Source organism: Piliocolobus tephrosceles, chromosome 17 (assembly GCF_002776525.5).
Source record: "Piliocolobus tephrosceles isolate RC106 chromosome 17, ASM277652v3, whole genome shotgun sequence".
In the NCBI taxonomy this organism is placed as follows: domain Eukaryota; kingdom Metazoa; phylum Chordata; class Mammalia; order Primates; family Cercopithecidae; genus Piliocolobus; species Piliocolobus tephrosceles.
The window spans coordinates 2,549,280-2,563,056 of NC_045450.1; the positions used below are offsets into that span (position 1 = coordinate 2,549,280).

The 13,777-nt window shown below is 51.5% G+C and overlaps 1 protein-coding gene across 2 annotated transcripts in view; it reads right to left on the minus strand.

The window, feature by feature from the left end:
- The window catches only part of RAB11FIP3 (RAB11 family interacting protein 3), a 101,831-nt gene that overhangs the window by 40,885 nt on the left and 47,169 nt on the right, over positions 1-13,777 (minus strand). For both annotated transcript variants that reach the window (XM_023189128.1, XM_023189129.1), the window contains exon 3: positions 9,871-9,965. In XM_023189128.1, the coding sequence (XP_023044896.1) occupies positions 9,871-9,965 (95 nt within the window). The remainder of the gene's footprint in view (positions 1-9,870; positions 9,966-13,777) is intronic.

Consider the following 13,777-nt stretch of genomic DNA (forward strand, 5'->3'; position numbering starts at 1 on the left):
CCTTTTTTTTTTTTTTTTTTTTGAGATGGAGTTTCACTCTTATTGCCCAGGCTGGAGTACAGTGGCGCAATCTCCACTCACTGCAACCTACACCTCCCAGGTTGAAAAAATTCTCCTGCCTCAGGCTCCTGAGTAGCTGGGATTGCAGGTGTGCACCACCACGCCTGGCTAATTTTTGGGTTTTTAGTAGAGATAGGGTTTCGCCATGTTGGCCAGGCTAGTCTGGAACTCCTGACCTCAGGTGATCCACCTGCCTCGCCCTCCCAAAGTGCTGGGATTACAGGCGTGAGCCACCGTGCCCGGCCGAGTTCAACATTTTTTTTTTTTTTTTTTTTTGAGACGGAGTCTCGCTCTGTCGCCCAGGTTGGAGTGCAGTGGCCGGATCTCAGCTCACTGCAAGCTCCGCCTCCCGGGTTTACGCCATTCTCCTGCCTCAGCCTCCCGAGTAGCTGGGACTACAGGAGCCCGCCACCTCGCCCGGCTAGTTTTTTTTTTTTTTTTTTTTTTGTATTTTTTTAGTAGAGACGGGGTTTCACCGTGTTGGCCAGGATAGTCTCGATCTCCTGACCTCGTGATCTGCCCGTCTCGGCCTCCCAAAGTGCTGGGATTACAGGCTTGAGCCACCGCGCCCGGCCAACATTTTTTAAAATGAAAAATAGGTACATGTCTGAGAGCAGAAAACAAGGCACTCTGAATAATTTTTATTGTTGTTTGAGACAGTGTCTCTCTGTGAGGCCCAGGCTGGAGTGCAACAGTGTAACCTCAGCTTACTGCAGCCTTGATCTCCTGGGCTCAATCTATCCTCCCACCTCAGCCTCCTGAGTGGCTGAGACCACAGGCAAAAGCCACCATGCCTAATTTTTTGAAATTTTGTCGAGATGGAGTTTTGCCATGTTTTCCAGGCTGGTCTTGAACTCCTGTGCTCAAGTGATCCACCAGCCTTGGCCTCTCAAAGTGCTAGGACTACAGGTGTGAGCTACTGAGGCTGGCAGAGTAATTTTTTTTCTTTTCACTTTAATAAAATAGACAGGATCTACCTGTAGCTGGGAACTACCGGTGCCACCACACCTGACTGAGTTGTTTGTTTATTTGTTTAATTTTGAATCAGGGTCTCCACTTTGTTGCCCAGGCTGGTCTCCCACTCCTCACCTCAAGTGATCCTCCACGCTGCTCAAATGACAGGCATGAGCCATCGCAAACAATTGTTTTTACTGCTGTGTTTCTTGGTTTTTGGTTTTCTGAGATAAGAGTCTCACTCTGACAGCCAGGCTGGAGTGCAGTAGTGCAATCTCGGCTCATGGCAGCTTCAAACTCCTGGGCTCAAGCAATCCTCCTGCCTCAGCCTCCTGAGTAGCTGGGACTATCGGCGCGAGCCACCACACCCAGCTAATTTTTGTATTTTTTGTAGAGATGGGGTTTTGCCATGTTGCTCAGGCTAGTCCCAAACTCCTGAGCTCAAGTGATCTGCCTGCCTTAGCCTCCCAAAGTGCTGGGGTTACAGGCATAAACCACCACACCCAACTTGTTTTTACTCTTAAGTATCTAGCACCTAACATAGGACCAGGCATAGGTAGATAGTAAATATTTGTGGATTGTACAAACGAACATAAAACTAAAGAACTATTAAGCAGAACATTTTATTTTTTTCTTTTTCTAATTGTTTTTGTTTTTTGAGATAGGGTCTTACTTTGTCACCCAAGCTGGAGTGCAGTGGCACCATCTCAGCTCACTGCAACCTTTGCCTCCCAGGTTCCAGTGATTCTTGCGTCTCAGCCACCAAAGTAGCTGGGATTACAGGCATGCACCACTGTGCCCAGCTAATTTTTGTATTTTTTGTAGAGACGAGGTTTTGCCATGTTGCCCAGGCTGGTCTTGAACTCCTGGCCTCAAGAGATCTGCCCACCTCAGCCTCCCAAAGTGCTGGGATTACAGGCGTGAGCCACCGTGCCCAGCCGACATTTTCAGTTTATAATTTCAACCTTAATGAAAATGAAATTGCTGGTTAGGAAAAGTGGCCAACATTTCATGCTCAGAAGACTCTGAGGTTAACAATTTGCAAATAAACAAGATCTCAGAAAAGCTGCAGTCCCAGCAGAAAAAGATGCCCTCTGCACTCTGGTTCCAGTATCGTAAGAAGCGGACAAAGTGGCTGGGCGCAGTGGTTAATGCCTATAATCCCAGCACTTTGGGAGGCCAAAGCAGGTGGATCACAAGGTCAGGAGTTCGAGAGCAGCCTGGCCAATATGGTAAAACCCTGTCTCTACTGAAAATACAAAAATTAGCCGGGTGTGGTGGCGCACGCCTGTAGTCCCAGCTACTCAGGAGGCTGAGACAGGAGAATCGTTTGAACCCGGGAGGCAGAGGTTTCAGTGAGCCAAGATCATGCCACTGCACTCCAGCCTGGCAACAGAGTGAGACTCCATCTCAAAAAAAAAAAAAAAAAGTTGGCCGGGCGCGGTGGCTCAAGCCTGTAATCCCAGCACTTTGGGAGGCCGAGACGGGTGGATCACGAGGTCAGGAGATCGAGACCATCCTGGCTAACATGGTGAAACCCCGTCTCTACTAAAAAATACAAAAATCTAGCCGGGCGAGGTGGCGGGCGCCTGTAGTCCCAGCTACTCGGGAGGCTGAGGCAGGAGAATGGCGTAAACCCGGGAGGCGGAGCTTGCAGTGAGCTGAGATCCGGCCAATGCACTCCAGCCCGGGCGACAGAGCGAGACTCCGTCTCAAAAAAAAAAAAAAAAAAAAAAGTAGACAAAGTGTGCTAAGACCTGCAAGGGCTACTAGAGGGTCCCACCCCAGGCTGCACCCACCTGAGCCTCACTGAAGAGACATGAAGGGCTAGGCAGAGCTGCCAAGAGCCTGGCGTGCTTGCAGGAGGCCCCAGTTCCATCTTTGGCCCCTTTATTAAAAGCCATGTGACCTCAGACACGTGACTCAACCACTTGGAGCCCTGCCGCAAACGGGGGTTAAAAATTCTCGTCTCACAAGGTGGCCACCTCATGGCACCAAGAAAGACAACCCAGGAAGGTGCTTTTCAAAGCACAGAAACGGTGCAAGTGTCACTGGTGGGTGGAAAATCCCTGCCAGCTGCTTCCAAAGCCATGAGAGAACAGGGAGTGCTGTGGAGTGTACTTCGGGTGTCCAATTATGGGACTTACACTTCCAGGGGAAAACCCAATCTCCCCTAGAATCTAAGGAAGTAATTCATAAAAACTAAGTCATTCCTCAAAAGCATCCCCTGTAAAATCCAGAACCAGGAGAGCACCGTAAGAGACTCCAGCTCTCGTGTTACTCACCGTCCCCAGGCAGCTCCCGCTCCTGCAGGAAGGCAGGGCCCAGGGTCCACTCAGGACAGGGCTGGCCTGTGCTGGGCCTGCAGGACGCCAGGCAGGAAAAGGCAGGAGTGGCCAGAAAAGCAGGCAGGCCCAGGATGTCTGTCAGAGGCTGGGCCCCCGTAGGGAAGGCATGACGGGGCGGGACGCGAAGCCCAGCGCACAGGTCCGAGATGGTTTGAGGGCAGCTGCCAGCTACCCCAACAGAACTGTACACTCACAGGGGCCACGCTGCCCCAGAGTTGTCAGTGACAAAGACTCACCCCAGGGGCACCAGGAAGACCCGCCGTCGACTCTGAAAAGTGTGGTTATTACAACATCAGGTTCAGTGGTTCGGTACGTAGCCTAAAATTTCTTTTTTATTTTTATTTTTTGATAGAGTCTTGCTCTTGTCGCCGAGGCTGGAATGCAGTGGCATGATCCCGGCTCACTGCAACCTCTGCCTCCCAGGTCCAAGTGATTCTCCTGCCTCAGCCTCCTAAGTAGCAGGGATTACAGGCGCCTGCCGCAATGCCTAATTTTTTTTGGACGGAGTCTTGCTCTGTCGCCCAGGCTGGAGTGCAGTGGCGCGATTTCGGCTCACTGCAACCTCCACCTCCCAGGTTCAAGCGATTCTGTCTCAGCCTCCTGAGTAGCTGGGATTACAGGCAGGAGTCACCACACCCGGCTAATTTTTGTATTTTTAGTAGAGACAGGGTTTCACCATGTTGGTCAGCCTGGTCTCGAACTGACTTCGTGATCTGCCCACCTTGGCCTTCCAAAGTGCTGGGATTACAAGCATGAGCCACCATGCGCAGCTTAAAATTTCTTTCTTTTTTTTTTTTTTGAGACAGATTCTTGCTCTGTCACCCAGGCTGGAGTGCAGTGGCGCAATCTCAGCTCACTGCAAACTCCGCCTTCCAGGTTCAAGCAATTCTCCTGCCTCAGCCTCCCAAAGTGCTGGGATTACAGGCATGAGCCACCGCACCTGACCTTGGATCAGCTTTTAAAAAGTCAACGGACTGGTACTTCTGACGGATGCCCGATGCCCTTCCCTAGACAGTATGGACCCTGAGTCCCCAACAGAAAGCTTGACGTTTCTAAGAACAAACCCACACTTTCTCTCAAACAGCTCATGGATCCCTGAGCAGAGCGTCTGTCCTCCTATCCTCCTAGGAAGGGAGGGAGGTCGGGCAGTGGGGCCTACTTATTTCACCGAGTTCCTGTTAGACCTGTAGCTGAGGATGGTGCCCCTGCAGGAAAAGCCAGTGCCTCCTTAGAGTCACCTGTACTTCCTTAGAGCTTAGAAAGGATGGTTTGGAATGGAAATAATTCTCCACGGACACAGGAATAACGAGGCAGATGCTACACAAACTCAGATTCCCTGCCAAGCCTAGGACTCACACACTCCGTTCTGGGCCCACCTTTACCTCCTCATTTCTAAAGTAAGCCTGAGGGCCGGACACAGTGGCTCACATCTGTAATCTCAACACTGTGGGAGGCCAAGGTGGGCGGATCACCTGAGGTCAGCAGTTTGAGAACAGCCTGGCCAATGTGGTAAAACCCCGCTTCTACTAAAAATACAAGAATTAGCTGGGTGTGGTGGCGGGCGCCTGTAATCCTAGCTACTCAGGAGGCTGAGGCATGGGAATCGCCTGAAACTGGGAGGTAGAGATTGCAGTGAGCCAAGATCGCACCACTGCATTCCAGCCTGGGTGACAGAGTGAGACTCCATCTCAAAAAAGAATTTAAAAAATAAAAAACATAAATAAAGTAAGCTGGGCCTCCCTGCCATTGCAGAGTGGTTCCGTGCACTGTAGATCCCAGCGAGACGAACAGGGCCGCTCCTCAGCGATTCTTGTCACCGCACCCACCCCTTTATTTGCTCTGGGGTTGTGGACGTCCACTTCCACGCCATCACCGTTGACACGCAGAGCCCCTGGCTGGCTGGCTGCCCTGGGGGTTCCAGAGAGCTCAGCACACAGGAGCCGCCCACCTGCTCACTTCTACATGGAGGCCTGCGGGTTGCTTTCTGTGGTTCAAGGCCTCCCTGCATGGAGTTTTCCAGGGCAGCCATCACCTGCCTTTCCAGAGACAAAAACGTACCTCAGAGCACAGTGCCTGCTCACTCCCAGCCTCCTGGATAAAACGCAGTCACAGCTCACACCGGCCCCAGCAGTTTATTTTATTTGCCAGCCAGCCTGGACCTGGCCTTGCCCAGAAGCCATCGAGTCTATGCTACCAACTTTTTAACATTTTTACAAATTACCAATGTTAAGATGAACTCAGTTGAAAATCAAAGTTCATGTCAGAAAACGTCGCTATGTCTAAACGTTACATTCACTAGTTAACAAGTCCTCCACCCAAATCACCAGCGGGCAGAGAAAAAGCCCTTTCAGAGTCATCAGTAACTCGAGTGGGGCCAACACTGTCCCCATCACAGTTCCTTCTTCCCTGAGCCTGTCTCCACCACAGAAATAGGAATACGGGGCCCAGTGCACACTACTGCCTCCTCTTACCCTCAGTTGCTGGCCTGGGTGGCCTCACAGGCTGGGCCTGGCTCTGTACACAGCTTCCAGCAAGGGCATGCTGTTGGAGATGGGCTCCCCATCGTGTCTCCGTCCCAACCAGGTCACTGGCTTTTCTCAAACAACGTCACCTTCCTACTTGCTTGTCATGCTGGGGTTTCTGCAAAGCCTGTGTGCTCACCAGGAGGCACACCACCACCTAGGAGAAAGTTTAACCTGCTCCCAGACACACTCTAATAAACCTCCTGCTGGTGCTGCCCAGGGAGCGGGAGGCAAAGTTCAGGAAGTGTCCTTGCTGGTTTAACAAACAGTCAGGGCTCAAAACAGAGTGGCTTTTGTTTTTGGCTTCCTAAGCTGATAATGGTTTGTACAAAAGACACATTTCCCCATCATTTCACTAAGGCAGCTCTTTGCTCCAGACACCGCTGGTAGTGGGAGAAGGAGGGAGGACGGGAGAGAGCACAGCCCGACGGTTCTGGGAGATGTGCCTTACACTCCCTCGCTTTCCCTTCGCTCTTCCAGAAACCCTGACAAACAGCACCACCCCCTGGGCTCCACCTGCTCAGATCCTCAGACATCACCATGCCCAGGAACTCAGCAGCACCACAGTCCACTTCCACTCTCCCCGCTTACTCAGACACCACAGCAGCAACTTTCTGTTACAAGCTGCCTGCCGAAAGGATCCTTGGGAAAACGCTGAGAGCCGCAGACCCACCAGCTCGGCCATGACTAACTGCACACTTCAGCCGACTGCCACGGTGCGAGTTCCCAGTAAAAAGAAATGGGTCTGACTGGAACCATTCAGAATATCAATCAATAAAAGGTTTATTTGCCTGAAGATCACCAGTGGAGGGTCCCTGAATAGGGTATCTGGATGGAACACACATACTCCCCACTCATATCTTTATTAGACTTTTTTTTTAAAGATGATGTGATGTACAAGCTGTTTTTTTTTTTTTTCTTTTTTTTTTTTTTGAGATGGAGTCTTGCTCTGTCGCCCAGGCTGGAGTGCAGTGGCCGGATCTCAGCTCACTGCAAGCTCCGCCTCCCGGGTTTTACGCCATTCTCCTGCCTCAGCCTCCGGAGTAGCTGGGATTACAAGCGTCCGCCACCTCGCCCGGCTCGTGTTTTGTATTTTTAGTAGAGACGGGGTTTCACCGTGTTAGCCAGGATGGTCTCAATCTCCTGACCTCGTGATCCGCTCGTCTTGGCCTCCCAAAGTGCTGGGATGACAGACTTGAGCCACCGCGCCCGGCCTAAGCTGTTTTTTAAAAGAGCAGTCTTTCCATAAGTTTCACAGTATCGAATTCCACTTTGTGGAAAATTATATCCCACCCTTAAAAAGCAAAGCAAGACATGGAAGAACCGTAACTGCACATTGACTAAGGGGAAGAAGCCCATCTGAAAAGGCTGCACGCCAGATGGTTCTAGCTCCGTGACGTTCTGGAAAACGCAGAGCTGTGGAGACACTGAGGATTGGTGGTTGTGGGGGCTGGTGTAGGGGATGAGCTGGCACTGAAACGACTCTGTGACACTATAATGCTGGACCTGTCATTCTACACTTGTCAAAACACGGAATATACACCACCAAGAGTGAACCCTTAACTACGGACTTTGGTTAATAATAATGTATCAGGCCGGGTGCAGTGGCTCACGCCTGTCATCCCAGCACTTTAGGAGGCCAAGGCGGGCGGACCGCTTGAACTCAGGAGTTTGAGACCAGTCTAGGCCACATGATGAAACCGTATCTCTACAAAAAAAAAATACAAAAAATGAGCCAGGCGTGGTGGTTAGTGGGTGTGGTCCCAGCCACTGGAGAGGCTGAGAAAGAAGGAACGCTTGAGCACAGGAGGCCGAGGCTGCAGTGAGCCAAGATCAAGACTGTACCACGACCCTCCAGCCCGGTCATAGAGCAGATTGTCTCAAACAAAACAAAACAAATAATAATGTATCAGTTTGGTCCCGGAATGCTCTACACTATGTTCCATTTTCTGTAAACCTAAAATTGCTCTAAAACATGAAGAATATTCATTTTTTTTAGGTAAAAAATCTTTCTTCCTGTGGGCGGCAAGCCACCCAGGTGCCGAGGCAAGAGACTGAGGGCACGAGCTGTTTTAGAAAAGCCCACCAACCCCATGGGGCTAGACCCTACCCTTCCATTCTAAACAAGAAATCAAGATCTAAAAATACGAGAAGATTCACTCTGACACGTCAGGTTCCCACCCTTCTGAAGTGACCAGCGTGAGGCTTGGCCATGCCCTTCAGACCACACAGGCCTTTAAGGATAAAATGCACTGGTGCCTTCAGCGCCTCAAGTAATGCCCAGGGCTGCCATAACAAACGAACACAGACCACGGGGCTTGAAGAAACACCAGTTTATCCTTTCTCAGTTCTGGAGGCTGGACGTCCAAAGCCAAGGTGTGAGCAGGGCTGGCTCCTGGAGAGGATGCCTCCTTGCCTCTGCTGGCTTCTGGGAGCCCTGGGAGTTCGTTCCCTGGCTCTGGTCAGTCTCTGCCCCGTCTTCCTATTGCCTTCTCCCTGTGTGTCTCTCCCCTGTCTTCCAGGGACACCTGTTACTAGATTTAGGGTCCAAACCAGCATGATGTCATCTTGAGATCCTTAATGAACTATATCCACAAAGACCCTTTTTCCAAATAAGGTCACACCCACAGCTTCTGGGTGGACGTATCTTTTGAGAGGCCACTCTTCAGCCACTGCACCATACATAGGACATAAAAAATCAACAATGCCTAACAAACATGAGAGGGGGATAAAAAGACAGACACAAGTGAGAAAGAGTGCCCAGGCACATGAACACCCAGGAGCACAGTTCCCCGGACACTGCAGACCAAGGGCTCTGGGTTACCCTGCAGGACCTCGGTGTCTCCTCGTGAAGAAGCCGTATCCTTCTCAAGGCACAGGAGCCGCCGTCTGCAGTCTTGGGGTCTCCCAGCATGTTCCGCACACTGCAGCCATGCAAGAGGGCCCAACTCCCACCACATGTCCTCTTAGCCAGCACCTCACTGCTGCCTCACGTGCAGAAAGGCACAGCCAAACGTGGGACCCACGGTGGGCGCCCTGGCCCCGGAAGCTGCAGCCCAGCTGATAACCGGGACTCCACTCTAAGGGAGGACCACCCCGGGGTCTACGTGGGCAGAAGTGAAGCTGCCCACCTGAGGGTGACTAATCCCTGGGGCAGCTTCTTGGAGCAGGGAGCGGAGTATGATCCCATGGCTCCCACTGCACAGTGGCATCCAGAAGCGACTCAAAAACTACCCTGTGCCAGCCTCAGCTTTCGAGAAGTCAGGGCACAGAGGACTGACCTGAGAAGCCCAGGCCCCACTGGCCGGCAGCTCAGCCGTTCTGGTGCCCTTGCTCGGCAGCAGGCTGACCAGGCCTGGCGCTGCCACCTCCACCTTCCCTGCAGTTCCCAAGGGCTCAGGTTCAACTTCATACATGTTCTGCGGCAGCCTCATGGCTCTCCTGGAATCCCACCCTCCAGACCGGCGGACACGGTTACACTCTGTCCACCACGGCTATGCTCGAAGACCCTCTCCCCAGCTATCTTGAGAACAAGGGACCCACAGTGACAGGAGACACCACGTCACTGTGACAACCCTGGCTGCATCCGGGAGCAGGGTGGAGGACAGCCAAGCAGGAGCAGGCATTAGTCCGGCATCCCCAAACACAGAAAATCATTTGCAAGTTGACAAGAGGAAGCCTCCCAAGCCCTCTGCTCCACCTGTGCCTGGAGCCTGGCAGCGGGTGGTCGTGACGTCACTGCCCACCCCACCTCTGCTGGCTGACAGGCCCTGGGGGAGGACTCCTGCCCAGGCTGAGAGGACGTGTGGGACAGACAACTGTGGGCCTCCCGTCACAGCCACACAGCCCCACGGTGCACACAGGGCAGGAGGCCTCACGCCAGCTTCTACAGAAGACAGCCGGGGAGCAGGAGGCACAAGCCACAGGGCATAAAGGAAGAGGTGGATGCCAGACGTCCCCCAGGCTCCTGGGTGAAAACCACTTGCCTCGTAGGTAACGAAGTCATCGAACTCGTCCGGGCAGGCCAGGGGCTCCTCGTCCTGGGCAGAAGCGATGCCACCGTAGCGCTGGCCATCGGGATCTGCAGGGAGAAGACCTCGTGCTCAGCAGGCCACCCACTGCCACCCAGTGACAGGACCCCTGGCAGCCTTGGGGCTCCCTGGGAAGGAGGCCCCCAGGGACAGATGTGTGGGAGTTGGGGGCCCTAGAGGGGTCACGACAAGCAAGGGAGTGAATGTGAGAAATTCAGGGAGAGAAAACAGCCTTGCGGACGGGTCAGAGATGCATTCCCCATGGGAACAAGGCTTCTGGAGAGAATTCTGAGGAGGAGGTGCGGAGGCAGGAGGAAAACTTTTTATTTCTTAAAAGAAGCAAGACAGCGCTGCCAAAAAAAAAAAAAAAAAAAAGCAAGATGTTGAGCTCTGTAAAACTGCTCATGGCCTTTAATAAGTGTTAGGTACCACTCAGATTTTTTTTTTTTTTTTAAGACGGAGTCTCACTCTGTCTCCCAGGCTGGAGTGCAGTGGTACGATCTCAGCTCACTGCAAGCTCCACCTCCCGGGTTCATGCCATTCTCCTGCCTCAGCCTCCCCAGTAGCTGGGACCACAGGTGCCCGCCGCCACACCCGGCTAATTTTTTGTATTTTTAGTAGAGACGGGGCTTCACTCTGTTAGCCAGGATGGTCTTGATCTCCTGACCTCATGATCCACCTGCCTCCGCCTCCCAAAACCAGTCTGATTTAAACCTTTACATGAGAAGGTGTAGGTATGATGAAATAATATGAAAACAACATCTTTTCCTGGGTGCTGGGCTTACACGCAGTTTTCGTTTTCTTTTCTTTTCTTTTTTTTGCTTATCTTCTATAATCAGTGTTTTATGAGAAAAACTTTAAAGGAAAACCTATCCTCTTGTGAGAGGCTATAATTCTTACGTCAGCTACAGTCATTACTTTTGCAAACACAACCCATCCCGCAGCACCTGCCTGTCCTCCTGTAGGAAAAGGCAGTGGCTTCCAGCCTCTCAGTGATATCCACAGGTCAAAGCACCTTCCAGGGCCTGTGAGTGACAGAGACACTTAGGTGTCCTCACACTGTCTATTAATTCACCTACTTGCTTAAAATATACCAGCTACTTACAACATAGCATTACTTACTCAATACCTTTAACACACACTATTCTAATGTCAATCACTTATTTTAAAAGTGAAGGTTGGGGCCAGGCACGGTGGCTTATACCTGTAATCCCAGCACTTTGGGAGGCTGAGGCAGGTGGATTGCTTCAGCCCAGGCAATTGAGACCAACCTGGGCAACATGGTGAAACCCCATCTCCACAAAAAATACAAAAATTAGGTCGGGTGCAGTGGCTCACACTTGTAATCCCAGCACTTTGGCCGGCTGAGGTGGGAGGATCATTTGAGGTCAGGAGTTCAAGACCAGCTTGACCAACATGGTGAAACCCTGTCTCTACTAAAAGTAGTAAAAATTAGCTGGGCATGGTGGCGAACACCTGTAATCTCAGCTAATTGGGAGACTGAGGCAGGAGCATCACTTGAACCTGGGAGGTGGATGTTTCAGGGAGCCGAAATCGTACCACTCTGCACTCTAGCCTGGGCGACAGAGCAAGACCTCGTCTCAAAAAAAAAAAAAAAAAAAAAGACAAGAAAAAAATTAGCTGGGCATGGTGGCACACATCTGTAGTCTCAGCTACTCTGGAGGCTTGAGCCAGGGAGGCAGAGGATGCAGCTGGCCAAGACTGCACCACTGCATTCCAGCCTGGGTGACAGAGCAAGACCCTGTCGCAAAGAAAAAACAAAAGTGGAGACCAGGCATGGTGGCTCACACCTGTAATCCCAGCACTTTGGAAGACTGACGTTAGAGGATTGCTTAAGTCCAGGAGTTTAAGACTGGCCTGGGCAATATAGCAAAGATCCTGTGTCTACAAAAAAATAAAGATAAGGCAAGGCACGGTGGCTAACGCCTATAATCCTAGCCCTTTGGGAGGCTGAGGCGAGCAGATCACTTGAGATCAGGAGTTCCAGACCAGCCTGGCCAACATAGTGAAACCCCGTCTCCACTAAAACAATTAACCAGGTGTGATGGGTGCCTGTAGTTCTAGCTACTCGGGAGGCTGAGGCACAAGAATCACTTAAGCCTGGGAGGTGGAGGCTGCAGTGAGCTGAAATCACGCCACTGCACTCAGCCTGGGTGACGAAGTGAGACCCTGGCTCATAAATGCACACATAAATAATAAATTAAAAATAATAAAAAAATAGGCAGGGTGCGGTAGCTCATACCTGTAATCCCAGCACTTTGGGAGGCTGAAGTGGGCAGATCACAAGGTCAGGAGTTCGAGACCATAGTGGCCAACATGGTGAAACCCTGTCTCTACTAAACATATAAAAATTAGCTGGGCATGGTGGTGCATGCCTGTAATCCCAGCTACTTGGGAGGCTGAGGCAGGAGAATCGCTTGAACCAGGACCCAGGAGGTGGAGGTTGCAGTGAGCCAAGATCGCGCCACTGCACTCCAGCCTGGGCTACAGCGAGACTCTGTCTCAAAATAATAATAATAATAATAAATTAAAAATTAAAAAATTAAATTACATTTTAAAATGCTAACAGTTGGCTGGGCGCGGTAGCTCATGCCTGTAATCCCAGCACTTTGGGAGGCCGAGGTGGGCAGATCACAAGGTTAGGAGATGGAGACCATCCTGGCTAACATGGTAAAACCCCGTCTCTACTAAAAAATACAAAAAATTAGCCGGGCGTGGTGGCGGCGCCTGTAGTCCCAGCTACTCGGGAGGCTGAGGCAGGAGAATGGCGGGAACCCGGGAGGCGGAGCTTGCAGTCAGTTGGGATTGCACCACTGCACTCCAGCCTGGGCGACAGAGCGAGACTCCGTCTCAAAAAATAAAATACAATAAAAAATAAAATGCTAACAGTCTTGCCTGCACTTCCAAACACTGAAATACAGAACTAAAAACTTTCAAAACACACCAAAATGTTTTGGACACAGTGCATGAGAGCTCAGGTTCTGACAGTGGGCAAACAATCTTGAGGGTCTTGCCCCAGAGAGCAGAGCAGGAGATATGAACACAGATGGCATTTTAATATTCTTGGTAGGACCTAAATACCATTCTCATATCAGTTTTCTCTATAAGAACTAAAACAATTTTCAATTAGCTGGGAATTTTCATGTGCATTTCTCTTATTCTTCCAGAGCGTGAGGGGTGTGTGAGACACAGCAATGGCCTATTTGGAACAATTCCCTCTCTATCTCATTCTATTCCTGAAACAAGGCCTGTGGCTGTGACGGCAAAGCCTCCTTGTGCTTCCCTGCAAACTAGGCCAGCACATCCTGCTGGCCACTGCTTGATGCAGCGGCGCTGACAGACAGCACAGGTTGCCGCAGCCACAACAGAGGTAACAACACCTGAAATGAACCTCGGCTGAAGTGCGGTTTGGGTGATCTCGTTTTTCTTTCCTCTAAGTGCTATGAAATAATTCCATTCGATTTCGTTTTATTCTACTCTCACTGTCCTTCCTAATGGAACGTAAATCATGACATCAAATTACACAAGAGCAAAGCAGAGCCCGCAGCCCCAGAGGCCATGTGTCCAATGCCATGGTGGCACCTCCGCCCTGACGCCCCAGCACCTCCTCCCAGACGGCCCAGGACCTCGTCCCAGATGGCTCAGGACCCCCTCCCAGAGGGCCCAGCACCTCCTCCCAGGCGGCCCAGGACCTCCTCCCTGACCCCCCAGCACCTCCTCCCTAAAACCCCAGCACATCCTCCCTGACGCCCCAGCACCGCCTCCCAGACGGCCCAGCACCTCCTCCCAGGTGGCCCAGGACCTCCTCCCTGACGCCCCAGCACCTCCTCCCTGACCCCCC